At 22.9% G+C, this 25,353-nt stretch overlaps 4 protein-coding genes across 4 annotated transcripts; 2 read left to right on the top strand and 2 right to left on the bottom strand.

Moving 5' to 3' along the window:
- Window positions 1-1,251: 1,251 nt before the first annotated feature.
- On the top strand, window positions 1,252-2,418 carry PY17X_0300100 (PIR protein; the record flags this gene model as incomplete). Its single annotated transcript, XM_022958015.1, has 3 exons — window positions 1,252-1,266; window positions 1,391-2,263; window positions 2,353-2,418. 3 exons carry the CDS (start codon window positions 1,252-1,254, stop codon window positions 2,416-2,418), a joined length of 954 nt encoding a protein of 317 aa, XP_022811412.1.
- Window positions 2,419-8,448: 6,030 nt separating this feature from the next.
- On the bottom strand, window positions 8,449-13,368 carry PY17X_0300081 (conserved rodent malaria protein, unknown function; the record flags this gene model as incomplete). Its single annotated transcript, XM_022955228.2, has 1 exon — window positions 8,449-13,368. One exon carries the CDS (start codon window positions 13,366-13,368, stop codon window positions 8,449-8,451), a length of 4,920 nt encoding a protein of 1,639 aa, XP_022810737.2.
- A 7,941-nt stretch (window positions 13,369-21,309) lies between these two features.
- On the top strand, window positions 21,310-23,188 carry PY17X_0300061 (PIR protein; the record flags this gene model as incomplete). The annotated part of the gene is made up of 3 exons (XM_022956004.1): window positions 21,310-21,321; window positions 21,469-22,635; window positions 22,724-23,188. 3 exons carry the CDS (start codon window positions 21,310-21,312, stop codon window positions 23,186-23,188), a joined length of 1,644 nt encoding a protein of 547 aa, XP_022810932.1.
- Window positions 23,189-23,669: 481 nt separating this feature from the next.
- On the bottom strand, window positions 23,670-25,136 carry PY17X_0300031 (fam-a protein; the record flags this gene model as incomplete). The annotated part of the gene is made up of 6 exons (XM_022956000.1): window positions 23,670-23,726; window positions 23,883-24,113; window positions 24,194-24,297; window positions 24,465-24,534; window positions 24,630-24,867; window positions 25,006-25,136. The coding sequence occupies 6 exons, from the start codon at window positions 25,134-25,136 to the stop codon at window positions 23,670-23,672; spliced, it is 831 nt and encodes a 276-aa protein (XP_022810931.1).
- Window positions 25,137-25,353: the final 217 nt, after the last annotated feature.

Below are 25,353 nucleotides of genomic sequence, written 5' to 3'. Positions count from 1 at the left end.
ATACCAATAACTAATATTGAAATATGTTAAATTTAGGAAACATATACAATTATATATTAGTTTTATCGAAAAGACAAATAATAATACATTACATAGGTATCAATGTTATATATTTTGTTAAAGATTCAATTTGGGATATGTGGTTTTATATTCTAAAAAAATGGATCAATGGAGGAAAGGATAAAAACTAAATTAACGTTAAATATCTTTTTATTATTCCATATTAACGCATATTATACTATCAGTGTTTTACCATAGAATTAATAAAACATAGAACTTTTAATAAATTATTTGAATGTATATGCATTGATAACTATAAAAATAAAATATATAAGATAAAAATGAGCTATGTAGAACATTTAGCAAATATTTATCTAAATTTATATATTAAAATATAAAATATATCTTATCTCTCTCCTCTAAAAGGGTAATATAACAACTTAATTACGCATAGTTTTCTATTATACTTTAAATTTGTATCAATAGTTATTTATATGTTATATATTTAATATTTACTAAGTATTATTTTAAAAATAATATACATTCAAAAACTTATTTAAACTTATAAATACCATAATAACTATTTGTTCAGTTATAGTTGTTGTTTTAACAGTGGAAAAATATGCGAAATATATTATAAAATTGCCCAATAAAGAATATTTCTAAATTGAAGTATGTATGAATAAAAATAATGTTATTTAACGCATTAAAATGTATTATAAATTTATCTAAAACAAAAACAATATAAATTTACATAATTTGCATAGAAAATGGAACAATACAACTATTTTGTAAATTTGTAATTTTAGAAAAGACTGTATTATATATTATAAGAAACAAGTATATAAGTATTTATCTATCTTATTAAATAATTATTTATATACTTTTGAGGATTATAATAATAATAATAACTTTCATAATTTTTTATATTTGTGCAGTATTTAAGTTTTAGGACGTTGTTTGTGTTCTATATTAAATCATATGTATAAGTATATATTTTTTAAATTCATTATAAAACTTCTTAAAATTTTATAACAAAATTATGTAGAATGTTATTAGTAATAATTATGTTATTCATAAATTGCATTATACATACATATGATCAAATATGTATTAAATCAACCATAATTTAAGGCAATTTAACAAATGTCAATAAAGTAAATATAATATTCCTTTGTAATATTATTGTATTATTATTAAAAATAACATGATGCAGATTAATCTACAAATAGAAAATGAAATTCCATTATAATGGCTGATGTTTTGGTATATTTATTTTTTTTAACAATATTTAACTTTATTGCATTATTTGATAATTTATTATCTATATATTATTAATAAATTTAATTTTAACGACATTTTTATTTGATTTTTTTAAATTGTTTCTTAGTGTAGAGATTTTGAAACTATATGGAAGTTTTTTTCTGATGAATTGAACAATTCTAAAGAATATTATTTTAATTCTGGAATGCTCAAGAATTATTGCCCTAGTAATAATTGTGACACTAATATCAAGAAGATTAACGCTGGGTGTTTATGGTTATTTAATGCATTTTTTGGTAGATCTGGTACTTCAAATTATGGAGATAGATATAAGGACGTGGTTTTATGTATTATGATATGGTTAAGTTATAAATTAAGCCTAAATCCATCTGATAACATCACCACATTAAAAGATTTTTATTCGAATAATATCGAAAATAACGAGGAGTACGATAAGCATAAACCTAATGATGAAAATTATACCAATTATAAGAAAATGATAGATGAAATGAAGGACTATATGGATATTAATATTAGTCATATGTCTAAATTTTATGAATTACTTAAACTATTATGTAATATGAATACTGCTAATACGAAAAAAGATAATGATAGTGTTTTTTTACAATATGCTAATCAATTTGTTAATAAATATGAAGAACTTTTTAATGATGATAATAATAATGACAATAATTCATACAATAAAGTATTAGGTGTTTTTTCCAAATATTATAATAATTTTGGAAGTAACACACTTTTTAGTAATACACCAAAAAATCTTCCTCCATTACCAACAGAAAAAACAGGCAAAAAAGGAGAAGCAGTAGATTCTAAAGCAACTGAAATAACTGTATCATCGAGTGGAACCGATAAATCAAATCATGTAAAGGAAAACCCGAGTTCTAACATCACATTGCCAGGTTCATCACTAGTAAATAAATTAATTCCAGTTTTATCGATACTATTTGCAATAGCGATTTTTTGGGGAATTGCTTATAAGGTAAATAATAAGGAATTTAAAAGTTATTTTAATTATATATATGCAAATGTTAACAAACAAATAATACGCTTCTTAACGTTTTATATTAGTATTCGTTATTTGGATTTCGAAAAAGAGCTCAAAAACAATATTTAAGAAAAAAACTAAAAAAATAAATAAAATGGATCATTAATACATGATTCGAATAATAGTGACTATTTCAGGAATAGCAATAATGATTGATATATTTTAAGAAACTGTCTATTTGGAGATAAGTAAATTTCGATCATTTTTGACTATAATTTTTTAGTTTATAAGAATAATTAAATAATATAATCAATAAAACATAAAGTTATATATGTATAGTTATTGTATTTTTGTATGTTTTTGCATAATTATTATATAGTTTTGGTGTTGTGGATCAGGGTTGAAATTTTGTTTGTGTAACACATATTCGGGTTAGGGTTAAGTGTTATATTTTTATTTAATTTTTTATAATTTGAACACTAATTAAATATATGTACCATCCCGTATGCTTAATCACGAGACGACGTCCAAATATGCACCAAAAAGTGTACTTTCATTAATATGAAAAGGGGACATACCATATTTTCATAAGTTATAATATATATAATTAAGTGTTAATATAGATATTGGCTATATATTAATTCATATTATTTATATCATAATTGCCTATTATATAAAGCTTACTAATCAGGGACTATATTAAAGTATGCATAGCAAAATATATTTATTTATTTATTTGATAAAACCTTTTATTTAGTAAAACTTATTTGTATTACAATTACTTTAATTTAAATTATATTATGACAACTGAATTGTAATAATAGCATTATATATGAATCTGGGTATGACTATAAGATGATTAATTTTGAGTATTCATCTACATTACAATATATATTAGGATTAATATGTGTATTTGCAACGTTAATTAAACATATTACCAATATATAATGATAGCCATAAAATATAGATGCATGAAATATCGGTCGAGGTTCGACAACACAACGATATCTATAAAATATGTATTATGCATCTAATATTTTTAATAATACAATAAAAATATATATATTAATAAAACATTTAATTATAGATATATGTATATTACCCTTTTAACTTTCGATTATGTATAGTATCATTTTATGCTAATGTTTTAAGTTCAAATAATATAAATCGTTCTATATATTTTAATTTATTTCTCATAAAGGTATAATATTAGAATAATCATTATTAATTTAAAATTTTAAAGATTTGAGGTATAAATAAATTATATTTTAAAACAATTAAAAAATAAAATATAAGTAAATAAAATTTAATGATATATTTTGTTCTAATAGTTTGTCTAATAATTATAAATAATATGATATATAGAGTAGCGTTATTATTCTAATATTTATATAATATTGTATCAATGACCAATCATGGAAATATGTTAAATTTGGGAAACATATCCAATTATATATTAATGCAAATTTTAATTTATTCATTCATTATTTTTTTAAATATTGTTAATTATATTTAATTACACTTTGTATTTTTTTTTAAATAATTTCAATTTAAATATATTTATTAATAAGGTTATAAACAATACGCAACGTCTGAATATATATAAGTTAAGTCTTGTGATTCTGTTTTAGGGTTGATATATTTCGTGGTCTACATAAAATTGCTAAGTATATCAAATACCAAAATATAAAAAAAATTGTTATTCCGCCAATTTATTAACCTTTAAACGAAGTCTAAATCTGGAACACATAATGAAGATAAAAATTAATATGAATGGAATGTAATAAAAAAATGTTTTTCAAAGATTGTAATATACACATTTGATATGTCAAGATAACATAAATATTAAATATTGTTAATATATGTCATTATTTGATATTTTCATGTTAATATTTTGCTAACTACATATAACCCAGAATATGTTATATTATAAATGTCTATTTATTTAAAAAGAATGACTCTTATATTTGGATTATATTATATATACCACAATATACATTTATTTAGTTTATTTGATTAACATGGTTATTTCTTTTTAATATAACTTATGTGTGATATATCACAACTTATCGATTCCTTTTTATGAATAACATGGTTACCTTTCATTTCCTATTTCGTAATTTACAAAAAAAATTTAAATACACCAAGGTTCATCACACACAAAAGTGAACATTTTATTTTGTTGTAGTTATGCTAATTTATACTTTTATATCGTTCTTATGCATATTTAATTACTGAAAAATATAGATAAATATCTTTATCGAGTTTTACATTTGTGGACATATCTGTATGCAATTTTTGAGATCACCCTTAAATCAAAAGGTGGACTTTGGAAAAAATGAATAATATATGTTAATTCTTTTTTTAACATACTATATATGTTAATGGTATGTTATAGTTTAAATGATATATATAATATAAAGTTTTAAGAGAAAAAATTAAAGTTTTTTTATAATGGTAGTTAAAAATATATAAATAAAATTTAATGTAAAAAGTGTTGTAAAAGTTATATAAATAAAATTTAATGTAAAAAGTGTTGTAAAAGTTATATAAATAAAATTTAATGTAAAAAGTGTTGTAAAAGTTATATAAATAAAATTTAATGTAAAAAGTGTTGTAAAAGTTATATAAATAAAATTTAATGTAAAAAGTGTTGTAAAAGTTATATAAATAAAATTTAATGTAAAAAGTGTTGTAAAAAATATATAAATAAAATTTAATGTAAAAAGTGTTGTAAAAAATATATAAATAAAATAAAATTAAGTTGCATAAAATGCTAAAAAATGTATGTATATATACATATTAGTGTCAATTTGTTTGAAATTGCCAAAAAACATTGTGATAATTAAATATTGTATGTGCTATTTTGTATTATGCCATTTTTTCTTTTAGGAAGCATTGTCTAAATTTAATGATACTAGATTGAAGAGATAATATTATTCTATTGATATATGTATCAGTGCCAATGGATATTCTTCAATTGGGAAGTTATTATAACCGTTAAGTGCCTTAATATTTTTTGTCAGTTATTATTCCACATTACTATGGTATTGTTTCTAAAGTAGAGTTATTTATATGGCCAACTATATTGATTCGAGACATCTGCAATTAGGATTTTTTTTATTATTTTAACATGTATATTTTTTTTTTTTTTTTTTTTTTTTTTCATTATATGTAATATATTTTTTCCCTACTTGACATGGCTCTCATCATCATATAGAAAGTGCGTTTGAATATTTATACGCATCTTGTTTATGTGCCTTTATTTCATATATTTTGCCAAATGCCTTGTATATATATTTTTATATGTATTTATATTTCATTTGTCCAACTTCGTACCTGTATTATTTTTTGCCTAACATAGTATCCATATTCCTTTTTTATCTTATCTGTTATATACTCAACTATTTCTTCTGACTTACCTGCTATTTCCTCAATTACTTTTTCTGCCTTACCTGTTATATACTCAACTATTTTTTCTGACTTACCTGTTATATACTCAACTATTTCTTCTGCCTTACCTGTTATATACTCAACTATTTCTTCTGACTTACCTGTTATATACTCAACTATTTCTTCTGCCTTATATGCTCTATCCTCAATTACTTTTTCTGACTTACCTGTTATTTCCTCAATTACTTTTTCTGACTTACCTGTTATATACTCAACTATTTCTTCTGCCTTATCTGTTATTTCCTCAACTATTTTTTCTGACTTACCTGTTATTTCCTCAACTATTTTTTCTGCCTTATCTGTTATTTCCTCAACTATTTTTTCTGACTTACCTGTTATTTCCTCAACTATTTTTTCTGCCTTATCTGTTATTTCCTCAACTATTTTTTCTGACTTACCTGTTATTTCCTCAACTATTTTTTCTGCCTTATCTGTTATTTCTTTTTTATCACATCTTTTTTTTCTTTAGTTCTTTTTTTTGGCTGTTTATGAGAATTTGGACTCTTATAAGAAATTTTAATATTTTTTGAGCTATTTGAGTTATCGATAAAAATGGAATGTATTAGATTATTTAGTATGGTATTTTGTTTGTTTGACACTGATATTTTCACAATCTTATATTCTTAAGTAGGTATATATTGCTTTTTTGTCAACTTGGGTTGGTATTGATTAAACGAGTACCCATGTACTCATCTCAACATTGTACTTGTTATCCAAAAAAGAAAGTTTCCCCATACAAGAATAGGACCCAAGTGATAGGTTGTTCGTAATCTATTGATCAGCAATAGTTCTATGTTTTTAAAAATTATTATATCATCCGATGGAATACGCTGTTCATAATATGTTTTAGGATCTTTGTAATTATATAGATTTATAGAAGCATTCAAAATATTAGCTAGCTTAGACATAGACACATTATCAACATATTCAAATGTAATACACAAATTGAATGTAATACACAGATTCAAATGTAATACATAAATCCAGTGTAATAAACAAATTAAATGTAATAAACAAATTAAATGTAATACACAAATCCAATATAATACACAGATTCAAATGTAATACATAAATTCAAATATAATACACAGATTCAAATGTAATACACATATTCAAATACAATACACATTTAAATATAATACACAGATTCAAATATAATACACAAATTGAATGTAATACATATTCAAATATAATACATAAATTCAAATGCAATACACATTTAAATATAATACACAGATTCAAATATAATACACAAATTGAATGTAATACATATTCAAATATAATACATAAATTCAAATGTAATACACAAATTGAATATAATACATATTCAAATATAATACATAAATTCAAATGTAATACATAGATTCAAATGCAATACACATTTAAATATAATACATATTCAAATATAATACACAGATTCAAATGCAATACACATTTAAATATAATACACAGATTCAAATGTAATACACATTTATTTTATTATGTAGATTTTGAAATGCATTATCAATAGATGAACATAGATTAGAAGTTTTAGCTAGCTTTAATTAGTGGAAAGTCATCAACGAATGTAAATGTAATAAACAGGTGTAAATGAAATATACGACACTAATAGATTAGATGTTAGTTTAAATGCAGTATAAATTTTTTATAATTACAAATATCGTTAAAATCATATTATTTCACAGGCTCCCTTCTTCAGAATATAATAATTTTTAGAAACATGACAATATTGCTCATCAATAGATCTTAAAACAACTTCAACTTGGCGTCGTTCTTCTTTATATGGATCCCTTTGCTGTTTTCGGATGCGTTACATACGTTCTCAGTGAAATGAGTAATCATTGTAATCAATACCTTTCCCTTTCTCCACTCCTTAGCAACAATACTTTTCTTATAAATCAAATATTGCTTAATATCAGTGAATTTTTTAAAATACCATACCTTTCTCAAGGCATCCCTTTCTAAAGATAATTCAAATGTCATCGTTATTACATTAGATTATTTAATATATTATCTAATGCATTTTTTCCTGATTCCTTATTTTTTATTGAAAATTACACAATTAAGTAATTCTCTATTCTCCATAATTTTTTGTATCATATATATAGCTCATAGTGATAGATATTAATATTTTTTTTCATTTTCGAACCCTTATGGTAGTATTTTATTTCCAATGACTTTTGCGCAATGTATTTTTGTTGGTGTCGAGGTTGTTTGTGTTGAGGTTGTTGTTGGTGTTGAAGTATTTTCTGCTGTTGTTGGTGTTGAAGTATTTTCTGCTGTTGTTGGTGTTGAAGTATTTTCTGCTGTTGCTATTGTTGTTGGAGTATTTTCTGCTGTTGCTGTTGTTGTTGGAGTATTTTCTGCTGTTGCTGTTGTTGGAGTATTTTCTGCTGTTGCTGTTGTTGGAGTATTTTCTGCTGTTGCTGTTGTTGGAGTATTTTCTGCTGTTGTTGGAGTTGGAGTATTTTCTGCTGTTGTTGGAGTTGGAGTATTTTCTGCTGTTGTTGGAGTTGGAGTATTTTCTGCTGTTGTTGGAGTTGGAGTATTTTCTGCTGTTGCTGTTGTTGGAGTATTTTCTGCTGTTGCTGTTGTTGGAGTATTTTATGCTGTTGTTGTTGTTGGAGTATTTTATGCTGTTGTTGGTGTTGAAGTATTTTCTGCTGTTGTTGTTGTTGGAGTATTATTTTCTGATGTTGTTTGAATATTTTTTTTGTGTTGGAGTATTATTTTCTGATATTGTTTGAATATTTTTTTGTTGGTGTTGAAGTATTTTTTGTTGGTGTTGGAGTATTTTTTTTTGATGTTGGAGTATTTTTTGGTGGTGTTGGAGTATTTTTTGGTGTTTTTGGAATATTTTTTGGTGTTGTTTGAATATTTTTTGGTGGTGTTGGAGTATTTTTTGGTGTTTTGGGAATATTTTTTTGTGGCATATAATTTTTTTCTAGAATTGGGGTACTTGTTGATATGTCTATATTTTTTTCGAGATTTTGGGTATTTGTAGTTGGGATGTTGATATTTCGAGATTCTATAATTTCTTTTATAATATTTAATATATCTTCATTTTCTAAATTCATTGTGTTATTTGATATATTTTCACATGTTTCTTGTTTTTCTTTTTCCCACATCCAAAATTTTTTAGCATTGTCATAATCCATGTTCCAAAAATTTAAATTATCTTTCTTATCCCAACTCCAAAATTCTTTAGTTTGTTCATTATCCCAATCCCAATATTCTGTAAGTACTTTACAATTATACTCTTTAACTTTAGGAGCTTCTACTACGGGTCTTCTTGTCGAATTTCGATTCATTCTTTCTCTTTCTTTTTGTTTTTGAAATTCATACGATCGTTTTTCTAAATGTCTTTGTGTTCGTTCCGATATTAAACAGGAAGTATGCTTTTCTAATATATCGTTATGGTACGGTTGGCCATTACTAAATGGATTTGATTTACCCTCTACAAATCTATTTTCCCAATCTCGTTTGGTACCAGCATATTTAAGGTATCTTTCATACATTTTATCTACTGACGACTGTGCTGCGGCAGACGAATCTGTAGCACCACCTTCGCTATAATGACTATTTTCGTTATGGTCGTTTACATTGTTGGATTTTTCTAGCGTTTTTATGTCTTTCATGTCATTTTTGGCATATATATTTTTATTATCAGATAAAGAATGGCGGCTTTGAGATGGTGAACATGAGGCACTCTTATTTACATTTCTTTTCAGTATTTTCTTTGTATATTTTTTTGGTGGCGTAGGTTTCTCACTAAGTGCTCGTTTTCTTGAATTTAAAGGGCTTAAATTATTATTATTAACTACAATAGGTTCTTCTTTTTCTTTCTTTATTAAATTTTTATCAATACTATTTTTAATTTCTTTTTCTTTCTTTATTAAATTTTTATCAATACTATTTTTAATTTCTTTTTCTTTCTTTATTAAAATTTCATTAGTGCTATTGTTGATTTCTTTTTCTTTCTTTATTAAAATTTTATCAGCACTATTTTTAATTTCTTGTTCTTTCTTAATGGCTTCAGCTTTGTCTAACATTGCATAATAATTAAGAATTCGACGTTCGTTCTCTGCAAGTATTTCATCAACAGTTTTAAATTCTGTTGTCATTGAAGCTTCATCATTCGAATCAATCCCTGTATTTTTGGATAATTCATTAGTGGGTTCAATTTTTTTCTCTTCATGTTGTTCACTAATGGCTTTTTCTTCTCTAAGTTTATGTACTACATTAATAAGATCCATTCCGATATCTTTATACAACCCTTGCTTTATATACATGTCTCTTTTTTGTAACGATTTACTAAGGCTTTCTGTTTCTCTACTTTTGAATATTTCGTTATTATTTTTATGGGTCATATGGATAGGAGTACATATTTCTCTATTTTGGCACGTATCATTAACCGAATTCATATATTTATTTTTGGCATTATTCTTAGTTACAATATTTAAATTCATAATATTATTATTCACATTATCCAATTTCGATGGATTAATTTTTATTTCTTTTTTAATTGAAACATTTTGATTACCCTGTCTTTCTATTACATTATTAATATTTCTATTTTGTTCATAAGAAATAAGCATATTATTGTTTTCATTAATTAAATTAGGAAAATCGATATTATTTTTTTTGAGGGGTAAGTTAGGTATTATTGTCACTTCTTTTTGAAATCTAACCTTTTTTTTAATACTTGTTTTTGGCATACTATCGTAATCCTTATTTTGTCCATAAGACATAAGCTTGCAGTTTTTTTTAATTATTGAACTATATGATTTAGCACGTGTGTTTTTAAGTAAATTTTGTCTTTTTTCTTCTTCATATTGAGTATCTTGATCATCGTTTTTTTCTACTACATTATTAATGTTCATATAATTATTGGAGTATTTAAATTTCTTATTACTTTGTGGTGATGATTCAAATCGAATATTTTTACTTCTTTTACGTGAATTATTTTTTTCTTCTTTAATAATTTGTCTATCTTTTTTTTCTACTGCATTATTATTATCTTTCTTTGTATTTAAATTATCTTTTGTAGTTTCAAATGAATTCTTAAATTTTACAGGTGTATCTACATCATTATTCTCAGTATTGGGTAATCCAAATATTTCATTAGCAATAATAGGTTCATCTGAATTAAAAAAACTTGATGGAAAAAAGGAACTAGTAAATTTGTTATTGTTTGACTCTATAGCTGAATTTTCTTCAGTTTCATCTTTCTTATTAATGTCAAAAGAGCCCAAAAATAAATTTGAGTAATCTGGTTCTTCTGAACCTTCGTCGTTTGCTTTAAATGGGTTTTCAAAATTTTCCTCGTTATAAAATGTTGATGGCAATTTTCCGTCATAATATTCAAGTAATCTACGGTGTTCTTCTTGTGTTAAATTATTGACATGAGCTTTCTTTGTATTAGAATGATTGGTTTCTTTAATTTTGTCGCTCTTACCCATTTTTATAGGTGTTTCTCCCTCTGGTTGTTCATCATCGATTTTCTTTGCATCACTATCTTTTAATTTATAGCTTTCATAAAATAATTTCTCATCGTTATAATGGTGTCCTAAGTCAGATTTATCACTGCAATCATTTTCACTAGTAATTTCATTCTCATTAACAATTTCATTTTCACTAGCAACTTCATTTTCACTAACAATTTCATTCTCACTAACAATTTCATCTTCGCTAACATTTTCATTCTCATTAACAATTTCATTTTCACTAGCAACTTCATTTTCACTAACAATTTCATTTTCGCTAGCAACTTCATTTTCACTAGCAACTTCATTTTCACTAGCAACTTCATTCTCACTAACAATTTCATTTTCACTAACAATTTCATTTTCACTAGCAACTTCATTCTCACTAACAATTTCATTTTCACTAGTAATTTCATCTTCGTTAGTAACTTCATTCTCACTAATAATATCATCCTCAATAACAATTACATTCTCACTAATAATATCATCCTCAATAACAATTACATTTTCACTAATAATTTCATCCTCAATAACAATTTCATCCTCTCTAGCAACTTCTCTCTCTAACTGTTTGCAACAATATTTTTCTTTTTGATATATTTCCAAAGGGATATATTTTCCTAATACCGTACTACTTCCTAATGCTGTTGATTGATTAGATAACTTAAATGAGTCACATACATCTTTTCCATTCTCAACCTTCTCATATGATGTTATTGTTTCAGAATTACTATTAATATTATTTTTCATAGCCTTATTGTTTTTTAAAGTTTCATCTTTATTATAAATTTCTTTAGCAATTTGAAGATTTCTAGAAACAAATGTCTTTTTGGTAAACTGGTGATTTTTTGAACCAATTAATTCATTTGAGGCATGCTTATTTTTATAGGATTTCTTTTCCTTCAGTTCTTTTTTTTCAACCTGAGTAAACTTATCACTATTATAACAACTCGACGACGATTTCTTTTTTAATATAGTTTTTCCTCTTTTAAAACAACGTGATGAACTACCAGAACTTTTACTTGAGCAATTTGATTCATTATCAACATCACCTTCTTCAGAAAGCTTAACCAAATTTGAAGCTTTTTTCTTCAACTTTCTTTTTTTTTCTAATTTCACAGATTTCTTATCATCTACTATGCAATTTTCTGAATTAAGTGATTGATCAGCCAACTTTTTTATACTAATTTTTTTTTCTATTTCATCTAAAGCAATATTGAGTTGTGATTGTTCTTCCTTAACAGGTGTGATATTCGATGATTTTCCATTCATCAAATCTATCATTTCAGAAACATTGAGGTCAGCAAAAATTGTGTACATGTATTCCTTTGTTGATATGTCATTAGATTGATTCTCGCACTTAACCAATTGATAACTATTGTCTTTTTGTTCTACTCTATTTTCTAAATCAGGTATATCTTTGTTCGATATAATATAAGTGTCCCCTAATTTCTTATCATGTGAAAGTACAATATGTTTCATGTTTGACAAATTATAAGAATTCAAATCTTTTTCATTGTTAATATCCAAATTTGACTCATTTTTTGACAATCTAGTGACATCATCATTTTTAATATTTTCAGCAATATCAAATTTTCGAACTGGTGCCGCCGGTGTAATCCGTTTAGTTGTACTATAGTTTTCTTCGACTTCTCCTTTGATCAATTCGTTCATTTTGGAATTTCGATCTGCGTTACAAATCGAATTGCACATACTGTCATTTGTCTTTTCATTAATTTTTTCAACAATTTCATTGGCATTTTCCCCTAATACAAGATATCGTTGTACAAGACTTTTACACACGGAACATTTTTCATAATTATGCTTCTTATGCTTTCTTGAGCATCTTTTAACTCGATTACGTGAATGATAATATTCTTTCAATATATGGGATTCCCCACATTCAACACTTTGACGAAGTTTATCATATTTCTTTCCTTTGTTTCTATAGTATTTTTCCTTAGCAGCATAATACAGCGATCTTTCGTTAATACGCTTTTCAACATGTCTTTGTAAATTATGAGAAACATTTGCGGCACCGTTCTTTGCATTCTTTCTATTTTTTAAGGATATATGTAGATTTACATTAACTTTCGGCCTAATAACACATGCATTTTTTGCAAGTGGTATATCACCGTTAATCATCGAAGATGATACCATTTAAATAAACAACAGGTTAACTCCCCCTCGAGTATTTTTGTGTATTATTTTAAATGGTTAATAAATAATTAAATATGTTTTATAAACAAATGACTATAATAAATGTTTATGAATAAATAAATAAATAAATAAATAAATAAATAGTTGCTAGAGAATTGTTTTGTGAAGCATATGTTGCAACACACTGTCAAACATTCAAATAGTTAAACTTATATATATTATGAAATACGCATGCATATGCTATAAAAAATATTATGGGGTATATAAAATAAAAAAATAGGGGTATTATGCTATGCTTTATATGAAATACGCATGCATATGCTATAAAAAATATTATGGGGTATATAAAATAAAAAAATAGGGGTATTATGCTATGCTTTATATGAAATACGCATGCATATGCTATAAAAAATATTATGGGGGTATATAAAAAAAAAATAGGGGTATTATGCTATGTTTTATGAATAAAATTAATTTATATTTTACAAACAATATAACTAAAACAATTAAATTATTATTAGTATAATGACAGATTTATAGTACAAAGGGTATAATAATGTAGAATGTAATAAGCAGTCGATGTATATGAAAAACCAAATGGTTGTGCGTGTAATATATGTATTATGTACATATATAATATAAAATGGGGTAAGATATGAGAATATTGAATTCCAGTCAAAAAATTTTGGTGAATTCAATATCCATACAATAAAGGTTTTTTTGAGAGTATTCAAAAATTTTAACCATATAAAAAATGAATGTAAAAAATTTTAGTGTAATAATATATAATAAAATATATATAATATTTGTTTGTTTTTATAAGTATGCTTTTTAATATTTTTTTTGTGTAAATATTTTTAAGTATTTTTTGGGGTTTTGGTATAAATTAGTATTAATTAAAATAATCTTTAAGATATAAATAAATACTTAAATATAAATATATTTTTTTAAATTTTATATAAATTTTAATTTAAATAATTAAAATAATAATTTAAATAATTTAAATAAGTAAAAAAATAATTTAAATATATTTTTGATATTGTTTTTTTAATATTATTTATGCATACAACAATTTGAGAATTATTTTTTGTGTTTAAGACTAGCTATTTTTTCAACTTAAAAAAAAAAATTACGCATTTTTTTTATTTTTATTTAATTATGTTTTGGTATTTTGGTGAGTTCATTAATTTTTTTAATGTCTTTATGGGGCCATTATGGGTTTCAATGTGTATTCTCAAATAAACACTAATATGTTCTGAGATATTTTGATTTATTCTTTTTAGATAGCATACCCTTATAACATATGTATAATTATCATTTAATTATTTACATTTATTTATAGTATTATTTTCGTGATTAACTTTAATCTTATAAAAAAATTTTCATGAAAATTTCTTCTTATAGTGTGGTATTTCGTACTTTACAAAAAAAATATATATCCAAATATTGATATGTGCACAAAATTTCGTGCATACACAATTATATACCGAGTTCTTGAATTTTTCAGCGTGCTTTATATTTCTACATGCAATATTAATTAAATACATGGACGCAAATTACGCAACCTCAGCCATGTATGCATAGAAATTGGTGATTATATATGTATTCTCAACAAATAAAGTATCCCTTTTACATGCCGACTTTTTAAATAAACACTTATACATGAAATTTTGTTGAAACTTGCATAATATTTTATATTTTTTTATTATTTTTGAAGATATATATTTATTATATATTAAATAATTCTCTGAGTTCATGTAAGTATTTTTACTTATATTATCACTTATGTATATTATCTATATTTATATAAGGATTTTTGTGTATATTAGCATTGATACTTATATGGGCATTCGGATTTGTATATAAATTTTTACCTATATTAACATTGATACTTATATGGGCATTCGGATTATATAAGGATTTTTATGTATATTAACATTGATACTTATATGAACACTTGGATTATACATAAATTTTTATTTATATTTGTGGTTTTACTAAATTTGCAATTTTATTTAATAAAGGTTAAGCACATTTACATTTTTTTTCACGTATGCTTCCTTTTTCAAGGGAATTATCGTCGGTATTCCATTTAATTAACGGCATATTCTCATTCATACTTGAATTTTCATTTATTTTTCATATATTCCAAATGTATTTATTTAATGTAGAGAGGAAATTATTTATGGTAATTGCTTCCTTAAAGCTTCTTTTTTTTTATAAATATAATAATGTGTTGAGCATTTTGTGAATTGTTATACATTTTATATTTATATTTCACAAAAATTAATAATGAGAAGGAATATGGATTATCAATTTTATTAACTTGTGTAAACTTATGATTTATTACATTATATTTATCGAAGTATAATATTGGAACAATATTTTTCTTCCTATATAATTTTGCTTAAATATAAAAACCGTTTTATTGTAAAACATATGGAATATCTTCCTTTTACGGTTATTTTTTATTACGAAGTGTAATTTCTTATTTTTTTATATAATGTTTTACTTAACATTACTTCCCTTATGCAACTTATTACAATACGATTGGGTGTTTTAAAATTATCTTGAAACAGTGAATTTCTTTCGATAATAAACCTTCAAAAATAGGATGGTTAATCATAATGTTAATTGTAATGACAATAATATTATTATTTTATAATCATTAAATAAGCTTTTATGATATTCTATTTTATCAAATATCTCATTATAAAAGTGTTTCTTCGTCAAGTAACAAGTATTTTTAATTTATTTTAAAAACATTATGGCATATTGCGCTTGACTTTAAATGTGTATACTTACATTTTTCCTTTTACCAAAGAATGAGAAAAACTGGATTGTTTTCTTTTTCATTTTTTTGTTATTTCTAATTTTTTTCATCGTGAAGTATTTATATCTTCCAAAATGAAATTATTGCATATTTGATTGAAACTCAAAATATCGATGCAAACAAATTTCCCACACTAGTTACATATATATGAAATAATGCATAACATGACGATTTTTACATACCAATTTTTAATATTATTTTGGGGATGAATCCCGTTTTTACGTTTGTGAGTGTTTAAAATGTGTAATTCGTTTTTACATATCCAATAATGGGTATATGTATTTTTTTATGAATGGGTATTTGTTGACAAAGGTGATACACAAATATATACATATTTATAATATACACATATATTAAAAAATATATTATACATAAACATATCAACTATTTTTATCTTCCATAAAATATTCATATATTAGGAAGTAATACAAATAATTGTTATTTATTTACAAAAAAATAAGGAGATATTATTCGATATATATGGGAATGAAAACCTCCTAATGCATAAAAAACGATTATATTCACTGAGTCACATTGAGAGGTAGAATACAAAAAGGAAAATACAAATCAAAAGTTCAATTTTGTATAACAAAAAAAACATATATGATTTTTCTGTATGCTCATTAATTGTTTTTATATAAAATACAATATAAATATTTTTAATTTGTGAAACTTCAGATTATATTTTCTTTAATTAATGAACAAAAAAAAGAAATAATTTAATTTGGTATAACATAATAGTAAATAAATGAATATATATCAAACGAAATCAAATAAAAAATACACATAAATTAAAAATACTTGTATAATGAGATATTAACATAATTTTGTTAATTTTTACTTATTATTTTATTACCTAAACACTACACAAAAAATATGTATAAGCATCAATTATAAAATTAATCCTTTATTATGATTTTAATTCTTTTCAAATTTTAAAATATATATAAATTCATATTTTTATTTACTATAAATATATAATGAAATATAAAAAATATTTTTGAATAATTTATAAAATATTGCCACATACAGCTAGCAAGAGGATCAACATAATATATGTTATGTAATATGCATATTAAGACATAACATAATGTACATATAAAAAAAAGTGCTTGAATTTGTATTTTATAAAGAAGAACATTTAACTTATTTAAAGGCATTATATATTTTTTATTTATTTCTTAAAAGGGCCCTAAAATTATGTAGCATATTAAATAAACAATAATATGTTACAACATATGTAAAATATTCATGCATATGCTTACACATTATTTCAAGTTACAAAGTAAAATATTTTTGTATAAAATTATATACGGATTAGTATTGTGACATCATTTCTTACTATAAAGAAATAATAAAATTTCAATAATTTAATATATTAAGCATATATTATATACCATTAATACTGTCATATTCTTTTAAAAACACACAAAAGGTTTCTATTATAAATAACTTCATATTATTGATGTTTTAAACTTTGATAATTACAAAAAAAATATATGAAATAAATATTACATAGATAGGCCTAACATATTTAATACTGAATAGTATTTTACAAAAAAAAACAAAACCTAAACCTTTAAAAAATTATTTTTTTCTTGGATGCATAAAAGTTTTCTATATATAGAGAATTTATATGGATGTACATTTTTTTCGTAGAGTAGTTTTATTACATAAAAGTCGCAAAACATGTGAAATAAATAAGCCATACCTTTTTGCTTAACTGAGAAATGTTAACGATATCATGAAAAGGTTCATTTAAATGTGATTAAATATTCGCAATATATAAAAGGTTTTGGTAAGAAAACTGAGATATTTATATTTTTTAATTTTGAACGTGGACTTAAGCTTTTTTTTATGGGGGTAGATATTTTTTCATTAATTTTTTCCATTAAGTATGCCTACTTTTACAAAAGTTTTGTAAATTCAGCAGAAAAGCTAAAACAAATTTTCTTTGTATTACACTTTGCCATATATTACATATGTCATTATATATGATCAATATAATAGGCTTTAGTGTTGTTTTCCTTTTATATTATATAATTTTAAATATAATTATAATTACATTATTTTTATTTGGGGTTCCACTTTTCGATTAATACACCACTGCATATTTTTACCAATTAACAAATACCTTTCATATATGTGTAAGCATTTATATGTATCATTGCCTATATATATACATGATCATGTTATTCTCATTGGAACTTAAAGATATTAAAATAAATAAGTTATATCGCATACAAAAATTTTAATTAAAAAAACATTAACATTAACACACAACGTAGCATGCTTCTCCATATGCTATTTTTAATAAGGATTATTTTATATGTATATATTATAGGTATTTGTCCAATGATAATAATAAAAGTATTATAATCATACGAATTATTTGTTTTTTATATATACTTTTAATTTCCTTCCAACATTTGGAATTTATTTTTTCATTGCCCATACTTAGGATATTTTGTATCATTTTATTACTATAAGGAAATTATAAAATGCCAAAACGCAATTTATGTAACTCAGTGAAGGTATTGTTCGAAATATGTTTTTTATTTTATTATTAATGCACAAAAACCAATTGCACAGTCGGACAATAAACTTAAAGGCTTACTCCTTTTCTCAGAAAGTAGGTTATGTTTTTATTTATTTTTTTATAATTTGAACGCTAATTAAATATATGTACTATACCCGTATGTTTAATCGCAAGCTGAAGTTTAAATATGCACCCCACAAAGGGATACTACCATTAATATGAAAGGGGTAGTATAACATATTTTATAAGTTATAATACTTATGTTTAATTCGTTCATATATATTAAATGTGGAAATATTATAACTTCGAATTACATATTTATTGGTAATTTGGGGCTGACAATATATAAGAACCCTTATTATCTATTATATAAGACATGCTAGCCTATAGTTATATTTAATCATGAATAATACAATGTTTCTTTATTTAATGAAACATTTTATTTAGTAAAACTTATTATTTGTATCATATTTGTTTAATTTAAATAATGTTATCCAATTGAAATGTAATAATATATATTCATAAAATATCATCAAGATTCGATAATACAACATCGTCTATAACATATCATTATGCTTCTAACGTTTTTAGTAATACATAAAAAATACACTATAGATATATGTATACAATCCTTTTATTTTTCGATTATATATAGTATAATTTTATGTTAAAGTTTTAATTAATATTGATAGAAATAGTTATATATACATTAATTTATTTACTATAAAGGTATAATATTAGATTGATCATTATTAATTTTTAAACTTTATATTTTAAGGTATAAATAAATTATATTTTAAAATAGTTAAAAGATAAGTATATTAATAAAATTTCATATCATATTTTATACTAATTATTGTACTAATAATTGTTCTAATAATTGTTCTAATAATTGTACTAATAATTGTACTAATAATTATTTTAATAATTGTTTTAATAATTGTACTAATAATTGTTTTAATAATTGTACTAATAATTGTTCTAATAATTGTTCTAATAATTTTTCTTATAATTATAAATAATATGATAAATAGAACTAAAGTTATTATTATATATCTATACATATAAAATAGTAAAACAATTTACAATAACTAATATTGAAATATTGTTTTATTGTAAAAACTTCATATAATTAAATATTAATATAAATTATATAGAAAAAATATATAATAATTAATTTTATTTGAACTAATAATATTTATATTAGATTATTATATATGCACAAACTTATAAATATATATTTTAAATATATTGTTTTTATGAGATAATATATATTTTTTTAAATGTTATACTTTAAAACACTGAAACAAGGGAAATTATTAATTGGTTTAAATTATTCCTCTTGAGTGCATTAATTATTTCATTGTAGTAAACAGTGATATATCATTAGTAACAACAATAATAATATTAGATTAATATATTATGTTTATTTAATTATATCCCATGGATATACAGTAGTCATATATATTATTAAACGGGAGATAAGATTAAAATTGTATGCACAAAACATCAAATGAATATTATAACCTTTAACTAAGTATTTTTTTAATACGATAATATTAGAATTAACAACACCAAAAAATAATATTAACTTTATTAATGATTCTATAGTTTTCTTAAAAATATGGTTTTTCTATATTGAATTAAATTTTTTATTATAAAATATGTAGTATATAATATGTTTAGATTATAAGTAGAAATGTGCACTATCATGGGAAATTCACATAATTTTTCTAAAAGTTTATTATCGTCACTAAATAAAAAGTAAATGTTAAAATTATAAACCTATAAAATTTAAGTAAACTACATGAAAGGAATTTCATATAGATTCTTTTATAAATTAAAATTAGTTTTATATTATCCAAGTTTTAAAAAGATACATCTAAAATTATTTAATAAAGCATATTTGTGTATAAATAAAGTTATTATATATTATAAATAAGAACTACATATAATATATTTAGAAAAGTAGTAGTGTTAACCTATTCTATAAATATTGTAATCTAAATAAGTAATTTGTTTTATATTATTAGATATGATATTAAAAAATGTAACATCCAATATAGAATAATATCATATATAAATATTTGACATTCAAATAATAAAATAAATTAAAATATCTTTTAACAGTTATAGTAATAATATATTTATAATTCTTTATATATTATATTAACATAAGTTTTGAAACTTCTTTATTAAAAAGGTAGAGAATATATATTTTTTCATGTGTAAACCTATAATATAAATATATTATTATATGAAACAAATTTAATCTATTTTTTTTATGACATTCCATGAATTTGTGCATTATAGTTATTCAAAATATTATTTAAAAAAATTATATTACGTGTAAAATGTATTATATATAGATATAAAAATGTTAAACAAATAACCTCTTAAGGAAATTTAGTGATTGTCATAAATAAAAATTAAATACATTTTTAATACTATTATTATGTTATAATTGCATGCTAATTTAGTATTAAGACTAATAGAATTTCTTTAAATATATATTAATTATATAGAAGACCATTAATCGGATAACATATTTTATTACAATACATTCCTTATGTACAAAATAGTATTATGACAAATTGTTTACAGATTAAAAATAAAATCCAGCATAATGACTCTCAAAGTGGTATACAAATTTTTTAATAAAATTAATTTTATTTTATTATTTTTGCATTGTTTATAAATTAACTTAAATTTCATAATATTTTCTTAGTGTAAAGAATTTAAAGAAATTGAGAAACATTTGCCTGATAATTTTAATTTCGATAAGGATCATAAACCTAGTAATGCATACACTTATTATTGTCAAACTAACAAGAAAATAGGGAAAGGAAACTGTTTAACTGTCGGTCAAGTAGTTCGTGCTGTTACTATGTTATTACTTAATAAATTATTCGTTTTGAATACAAATATAAATTTTGAAAATAATAATAACGAATATATCACGTATGTTATGCTATGGTTAAGTAATAAAATGAAACTACTTACACATGGGAGCTACGGAAGCGTGGCAGATTTTTATGTCACGTTTATACAAAATAGTAATATGTATAAATTATATCGTGATAAAATCAATATAAACAAAAAAATAATGAATCTTAATATTGATAGAATGCGTACACTTTATGGGTTACTTAATAACCTATGTAATGCAATTACTAAATATAACAACGATTCTTCAAATTACTCTGATTTTTCAAAGTTTGTTAACAATTGGATAATACAATACATACAACTTCTTTTAAAAAAAAATAGAGTTTTTGAAGATGAATATTATTGTAATGTATTGGTGACTTTAAAAAATGCTTATGAGAAATTTAAAAAAGATAATGGTACCAAAAGTTGTTTTCCAGAAATTATAGAGATAGAAGGAATAAAAACTTGTAAGCAATTAGGTGAAGAAGCAAAAAGATCATCGAAAGTTATAGATGTGAAGTTTCGAGAACTGAAGGGGGAACAAAATTTAGAGAAAGAGAAAGATACCTCGAGATATATAGATGTTATTAAAAGTGTATTTGAAATGTATAGTTCATTTTTTAGTAATATGTTTGCTAATATTGAAAATAGCTTATATGAAAATGTGTTTCCAACGTTAAAAAATTTTTCTGATTACACGATTAATTATGTGAAAGAACTTAAAAAAACAATAGAAAAATATGCACCAAATAATTGTATATCTGAGGAAAAAGACCCAGGGAATAAACCACCATCATCTCAGATAACAGTGTCAAGTCCAGTGACGAAACCAGAAGCTCCAGTATCCGAAGTAGCAAGAGATGGAACAACAGAAATAGGTGATAATCCCCTCAACGTATACAAGAAAATGGGAATTTCAATTCTAATTCTTTTAATACCCATTGCTTTAGCTATTATGTACAAGGTAAATAAAAAGAAAATTGCGAAGTATACAATTTTTAAAATATTTCCCCACTATAAAATATTATATATTTTTCATAATTTTATGTTAGTATTTGCCATTTGGATGGAGAAAGAAATCGAAGAAAAAAAAAAACATGAAAAAGGCTATAAATATGTTTGATACAAATGAAACGACAGAAGAAGTTATAAACCCAACTGATCGAAAAAAACAAATGAAAATAATTATAAATTTATCTAGTCAAAACAAACAGGATAAAAAGCTTACCAATTCATCTACTCCAAAAAAACAGGATAAACAATTTATAAATTCATCTACTCAAAAAAAACAGGATAAACAGTTTATAAACTCAAATGATCGAAAGAAAAAAGTGGAAATAATTATAAATTCATCTAAAAAAAAACAGACTAAGCATTTTATAAATTCCACTTATTGGGGAAAATATCCATTATTAAATATATATAAACTTATGAAAGCCGATCCTGTACCATTTATAATTTTATTTTTGTTATTTATTTTTTATCTTTATAAAAGAAAAGGCGATTCTTTAGAATAATAAATATAATTATAGTTTTTGTTTTGGGTTCAGATTTTTTGAATCTGACTTTAAAATTCAATATAAGTATTAAAAATAATAATTAAACTGCATATTAATATAAGTAATTTGGCTTATATAGACAATTAAAAAATGTATTTTTTGTAATATTATAATATAAATATATGTATTTTATTAATCTATATATAACAGTGTTACATGACTGATTCATTTGATTTCAATTATAACTTCCTTTTCTATAACTTTAAAAATATATTAGTTTATAAAATTATTTAGTAACGAACAAATCATAGGTTTCTTGACATTTTATATTAGTATTAATCCATTTGAAAATAACTAATTTTGAATTTAAATTTTGAGTTTTATAAGAAAAATGAAAGCAATAGAAACAATAAATAAATATCATTCATGAAAATACATCGTTTTATTAACATAAATCTTCTAATATTACGGTTCTGAAAAATATATATGAAATATATGTTTATATATAAAGCTTTTCCAATAATGCTTTTAGGAAACCGTAACTATGTCTTTCAATCTAAGAAAAAAAAAATAAATGGATTAATATATAAAATGTTTAATTATTTGCAAATTATAGTATACATTATAAATATGCACATTTATTTAAAACAATATTTTTTTTAACAATTGTTGAAATAAATTATTATATTATTAAAATTTGTATATCACTTACAGAGTCGACATAGATGATATGAATATATCTGTCTTTTTTTTCGATGAGGTATCCAATTAAGTTAGCAAACATTTTTTTTAATTTTCCTTTTCTAATGTCTTCTTCAGAATCAATGTCAGTTTTGAATAAATTTGCACTTTTTACAATTTCGTTTTTATATTCTCTATTGGAAGGGTTGTGATCATTTATATTTGCTGAAGTCATGACTACTATAGTTTTGTTTTCTGATATCTACAAAATTAATAAAAGTGTATTTGAATAATGTGAGAATTACGATTTATAACGAAATAGAAAAGGAAAGCTTCCTTTACTTCAACCTTTGTAAATAAAGCATAAAAATATCTCTGACGACGTCCAAATTTTTTTTTGTAACGTTGTTGTATCATTACTAAATTTGGGGTGTATACACGGGCAACTTTAAAAAAAAATAATTTTGCATTATGTAAATTAAAATATTATAAATTTGAAGACATGGGAAATAATAAATAGTATCATATAACAATGGAAATAATAAATCACGATATATCGAATAAATAGTAACAATAATATGGTGATTTGACTAATTATTTATGTTTTGTATACTTTTAACAAAGTCAGTATTGAAAAAAATGGCATAATCGGGATCCCATAACATGTTTATTACTTCATTATACTAATGGAAACAAAGAGAAATATATGTATATAAATTATAATAATTATTTAATTTTAATTTGGTATATAACTTTAATATTGTTTGTTAATTTATACATCATCGGGGTCATCAACTTTAAAATGAATTTTTTCAATATTTATATAGTCTTGATGTTTTTTGTTATAAAAAGGCATACTACTATTATGATTTTTATTAAACAATTCATAACCATCCATACTTGTAGCATGATATTTTAAAAGTTCCACAGCTTCGTTCATAACTTCACCTGCTTGTATAATTTCTTCTGAATTGGTACATAATAAGTGCTTGTTTTTTTCATATATTTCTTCTGGACTATCATTGATCAAAATGGACATATTTTGTATGCGTACAAAAATAAAGTTATTGTATTTATAACATTGTTGCATAGGCATATATTTAATATTTTCATAATTAAATATGTAATATATATATATTGTTGTATTGTCTTACGTAAGATAATGATATGTTGATTCGGGTGTTGCATCTTCTCCTGAATCAAGTTCAGCTGCAAGGGTTTTATTATTCATATATATGGAGGCGCTTAAAAGAAATAAAACAATTTGAATATAAAATTTGTTCATTTTTGAACTTTACAAACAAAATATTAAAATATGTATTAGCATTTTTTTAGTTAAAAATTAACAACTTGAAAATATGGACAAGTATAATTAAAATTGAAGCTAATAATTTTCTCCAATAAAGTATGAAAAACTATTATTCAAACGGTAAGATGTATGTTTTTATCAGATTTATAGGTTTAATAGATTTTTATTTAAATAATTCAACCACAAGACGACA

This window comes from Plasmodium yoelii (genome assembly GCF_900002385.2).
Source record: "Plasmodium yoelii strain 17X genome assembly, chromosome: 3".
In the NCBI taxonomy this organism is placed as follows: domain Eukaryota; phylum Apicomplexa; class Aconoidasida; order Haemosporida; family Plasmodiidae; genus Plasmodium; species Plasmodium yoelii.
The sequence above is the reverse complement of the archived record's forward strand: the minus strand, read 5'-3'. Positions and strand labels throughout refer to the sequence as shown.